The sequence below is a fragment of the Trypanosoma cruzi genome, genomic scaffold, assembly GCF_000209065.1.
Source record: "Trypanosoma cruzi strain CL Brener 1047053516505 genomic scaffold, whole genome shotgun sequence".
Taxonomy (NCBI): Eukaryota; Euglenozoa; class Kinetoplastea; order Trypanosomatida; family Trypanosomatidae; genus Trypanosoma; species Trypanosoma cruzi.
Window position 1 is genome coordinate 100,574 of NW_001849408.1, and position 5,030 is coordinate 105,603.

At 52.2% G+C, this 5,030-nt stretch overlaps 1 protein-coding gene and 1 pseudogene across 1 annotated transcript, besides 4 other annotated features; both read left to right on the forward strand.

The window, feature by feature from the left end:
* Nucleotides 1–1,691: a sequence feature (heterozygous, Esmeraldo-like haplotype).
* Nucleotides 24–1,478, forward strand: Tc00.1047053507869.10 (NADH-ubiquinone oxidoreductase, mitochondrial, putative; the record flags this gene model as incomplete). The annotated part of the gene is made up of 1 exon (XM_798880.1): nt 24–1,478. One exon carries the CDS (start codon nt 24–26, stop codon nt 1,476–1,478), a length of 1,455 nt encoding a protein of 484 aa, XP_803973.1.
* Nucleotides 1,490–1,511: a microsatellite.
* Nucleotides 1,692–1,835: a sequence feature (haploid, non-Esmeraldo-like haplotype).
* Nucleotides 1,836–5,030: a sequence feature (areas not merged during assembly with more than two copies in the genome that could not be assigned to a particular haplotype).
* Nucleotides 2,107–5,030, forward strand: Tc00.1047053507869.20 (annotated as a pseudogene; the record flags this gene model as incomplete).

A 5,030-nucleotide genomic window follows, 5' to 3' on the forward strand; every position in this document is an offset into this window, starting at 1 on the left:
TCTTTTGTTTAGGATTTTTATCGATGCTTCGTCGTGCTGCGGGTTTTTTTTCCTTAACGGTATCGTTGTTGGAAAAGACACACGGTGGTTTAAAAGACCAAGACCGCATATTTTTGAATTTGTACAATGACTTTGGCACTGATATTACCAGCGCGGAGAGGCGAGGTGATTGGTACCGTACGAAGGATCTTTTGCTGAAAGGCCACGATTGGGTGATTGCGGAGATGAAGGCAAGCGGATTGCGGGGTCGAGGTGGCGCGGGTTTTCCATCCGGGCTCAAGTGGTCTTTCATGCCTAAAGTGAAGCCCGACGGGCGTCCAAGTTATCTGGTCGTTAACGGTGACGAGTCCGAGCCGGGGACGTGCAAGGATCGCGAGATTATGCGGCATGAACCTCATAAATTAGTGGAAGGTGCCCTCATTGCTGGATTTGCGATGCGTGCAAGGTATGGATTCATCTACATCCGTGGAGAGTTCTACAATGAGTGGCGCAGCGTGGAGAGGGCGATTCAAGAGGCATACGCAAAGGGGTATTTGGGCCGCAATGCATGTGGGAGCGGATATGACTTTGATTTATACACGTATCGTGGAGCCGGTGCGTACATTTGTGGTGAAGAGACGGCGATGATATCGAGTCTTGAAGGCGGGCCCGGGAAACCGCGACTAAAGCCGCCATTTCCAGCGAATGTTGGTCTCTACGGTTGCCCCACCACCGTGACAAATGCGGAGACCGTGTCTGTTTCACCGACGATTCTTCGCCGTGGACCGCAGTGGTTCTCCTCGTTTGGTCGCAAGAACAATGCGGGTGTGAAGCTTTTCTGCATCTGTGGCCACGTGAATCGTCCATGTACGGTGGAGGATGAGATGAGCATCCCGTTGCGTGATCTCATTGAGCGTCACGCCGGTGGGGTTCGAGGCGGATGGGACAATCTTCTTGCCGTCATTCCCGGCGGCTCTTCCTGTCCGCTCATTCCAAAGAGCATCTGCGATAATGTTCTCATGGACTATGACTCACTTAAGGAGGTCCAGACAGGACTCGGCACCGCTGCAGTGATTGTCATGGACAAATCAACGGATCTTATTGCCGCAATCCACCGCATTTCCAAGTTTTATGCAAATGAGTCCTGCGGGCAGTGCACTCCATGCCGTGAGGGCTCCCCGTGGTTAGAAAAGATGATGCGGCGCTTTGTTCACGGTAATGCCAAGAAGGAAGAAATTGGTACCATGCTTGACGTCTCGAAGCAGTTGGAGGGTCGTACTATTTGTGCGCTGGCAACGGCAGCAGCATGGCCTGTGCAGGGACTCGCACGACATTTTACACCCATGTTGGAGGAGCGCATTGAGAGGTACTGGGAGGCAAATCCACATTGGGGGAAATCGGGCTCACCGTGGCGTCGCTGGAAGACACACCGATATTACACAATGCAAAAGGGCGATAAACTGAACTGGGACGGCAAAATTGTGCGGAATTGGAATTAGCATCATTTACTTATATATATATATATATATATAGCAGTATCAGTAGTGATAGAAGTAGAAAGAGAAGGAAGCAACAAAAATTGGCGGTTACGGAGGGTAAAGAGGGATTTTTCGGTTTTTTTTTTTGTTTTTTTTTTCCGAGATGGGGGGAGGGGGTGGCGCTTATGTGTAATTGTATTTAATGTCACACGTTTGCGCAAATATGTGGGAGGAGTGCGCATGCGTATATTTTGGCTTTGTAAGGGAACGCAAAGAGGGGCGGTAGCGGTGCTGCCCACAGGGGAGGATTGGGGAGGGAGATCCACTAGAAAGTGGCTATCTTGACGAGTCCTTTTGCATCTCTGTGTGTGGTGGGTTCCGCCTTGATTTGCTGTGATATTGCTCTCTTCTGTGGGCGATGTTTCTTCATGTCGTCCCTTCCGGATTGCCTTGTGTCCCGCTCTCCGCATGGGTGCTCTGCTCCCCACTGACGTGTCAGCTGTATTGCCGCCGCTGTTGCTGTCGTTGTCCTTACCGCATGCACACAGACACACGCTAGGAAAGAAGGAAGGCAAGCGATAATTACCACTGTGAAATTTTAGGGCGCTGAAAGGACCAACAACACAACAGTTGACCCACACATATTTATATGCTCTCACGTGTTGCTGCAGTGAAGGCACCCCGCACACACAACCGTCGCGGCGTGACCGGATCCAGCGGAAGGAGGAGGGAAGGAAGAGAGAGTGAGCCGCAGAGGCCCAACATGTCGCGGCGTGTGTTTACTTCCGCGGTGCTGCTTCTTCTTTTCGTGATGACGTGCTGTGGGATTGGTGGAGCTGCTTCTGCTGGGGGGGGGAGTAATGTAAAGAAGGCAGTTGATGCGTTGAGGGGGATTGGATGGGAAAAGCTTGACAACTGGGAGGATGTTTCTGGCGCTGGTGGTAAATATGGCTCGCTTCGTGGTCCCAGTCTCGTTGATCTGCAGGGTCATGTATTTGCTATTGCTGAAGTCCATTGCAGGGATGGAGGCGAATGCAGCGACGTCAGCTTTACTGGGATTGCGTCAAAGTACCTTGATTTAAGTGGTGTTGCTGATCCAACGGAGATCTTGACGGCAGATGCGAGTATCTTTGGCGCAGATCTTCTAAAGGAAGGGTCTGAGGGTATCGGCGCCAGAAACGGCATAACGCGACCAACGACACTTGTACTTGGGGAAAGCGTTTACGTGCTCCTGGGAAACTACAGCCATACAAGGCCGCAGGTTGGGGGTACGAATGAGCGGGGCCTTTTACTTTTGAAGGGAACTCTCGCTGATGAGGGTGGAAAGAAGGAAATCAAATGGAATGAGACCCATGTGGTGAACCCTCAAGGCAGAGGAGCATCTCTTTCCTTGACCGAGTTTGTGGGTGGCGGAGGATCGGGTGCTGTTTTGCGTGACGGCACGGTTGTGTTTCCCATGCAGGCCAAAGACAAGGATGGAACGAGCTTTTTACTGTCTATGCATTTCCCCAAGTCAGGGAACAAGTGGGAGCTTTCACTCGAGACGCCTGGTAACGGCTGCAGGGATCCAACCCTGGTGAGGTGGGAAGAAGACGAGGACGACGAAAGGCTCTTCATGATGGCTCATTGTGCTGGAGGCTACTATGACGTTTACAGGTCCACTCAGGATGGAGGCAATTGGTACACGTCGGGTGAGCCAATTACCCGCGTGTGGGGCAACTCACACAATCGAACAGGGGACGGCGTCCAGAGTGGATTCACCACCGCAATCATTGAGGAAAAGAAGGTGATGCTCGTCACCGCGCCGGTGTATCCGAAGGAGGAAAATAAATGTGGAAAGGGTCGGCTCCATCTTTGGGTGACGGACAAGGCACGTGTGTATGATGTTGGGCCGGTATCCCGTGAAAATGATGACGCCGCCGCCAGCTCGCTGTTGATGAAAGATAATAATAAGGAGTTGATCTCAGTGTACGAGAAAAAGAAGAGCGACGGATCATACAATCTTGTTGCTGTGCGTCTGACCGAGAAACTGGAGCGGATAAAGGAAGTGGTGAAGACATGGAAGGATTTGGACAGCGCCTTTGAATCATGCAGTTCCAGTTCCAGTGGCACTGTTGACTCGGTGGCAACAAAGGGCATGTGCAATGGTCCTGTTCCCACTGAGAGGCTTGTTGGCTTCTTGTCCGGTAACTCAACTGGGACCGAGTGGCGAGACGAGTACCTCGGCGTGAATGCAACAGTCCATGGCCCAGCGGAAAAAAGGATAGGGGTTCCCAATGGATTGACGTTCAAAGGACCCGGATCATGGGCGGAGTGGCCTGTTGGCGACATGGGGCAGACTGTGCCGTACTACTTTGCGAACAACAAGTTCACTCTTGTGGCGACGGTGTCCATCCACGAGGTGCCGAAGGAGGACAGCAGCCCCATTCCTTTGATTGGCGTGAGGATGAATGACACCAGCAGCAAGGTGCTTTTTGGTCTGTCGTACACCCATGACAGGAAGTGGCTGGCCATATCTGGCCATATCTGGGAATTCTGGTAATGTGGAGGATCTTTTTGGGTGGGAGCCACACACAACGTATCAGGTGGTACTGCGAATGACTCTTGATGAATGGACTGTCTTTGTGGATCAGAGGGAAATTGACCGCAAGCGCTATAATAAGCATCTGTTCGACTTGCACAGGATCTCACACTTCTACATCGGTGGGGACAGTAATGACCAAAGTGCAACGGGCGGCCATGTGACGGTGACCAACGTCATGCTGTACAACGACGATCTGTATAATAATGAGCTGCATAAACTCAAAGCCAGCAAAGTCACTGTTCCATCACTTGGCGCTGAGAAACAACCCACAGGACAGGTGACCAGCACAGACGTTTCGGTTGCTTCCGAGTCAAAGAGTGAAGAAATCACCGCCAGCTATGCGAAATTGAATGAGGATGATCCTGAAAAACAACGAGGAAGAAACGGCGTCGATGATCCGGTGCCTGCAGCGCTTCCTTCCCCGGTTGTCGCGGGATCATCTGTTCCTGAACCTGCCATCGCAGCGGAGAGCGCAGGGAATGATCGTCCAGATGACAATGCCCAGTTTCACCAGGGCAAAACGGCCCAGCAAGCCACGCTGAGTGAAGAGAATAAATCGATGCAACGGGGTTCAGACTTGCAGCCACAAGACCCACAGCCAGCGGAATTAACGGAGGTTACCGATGTTGAAATGTCCTCTGGAAGTTATGATGAAGAAATGCCAGAGGAGGAGGAAGAAGCGGATGACAGGAGTGGCGGATCAACGTCTTCAGTGGGTGCATCATCGGATATGGATACGGCCACCGAAACAGTTGACAGTGGGCACCAAGTGCAACAAAGCACTGAGCCTGCCACTGAAAACGACGACGTGCGGTCCACTGGAACCGGAACCACCGGCGCGGAGCAAAGCCTCAGCCTCGAGGCGGGGGACGGAAATTCCGAGAGAACAATGGGCTCAGACAGCAGCCTCACTCCTTCAAGGACTGACACCGAACCGACATCCGCGGAGGACACCGACGAGGTCTCTCGGACTGAAGGAAGCGAATTTT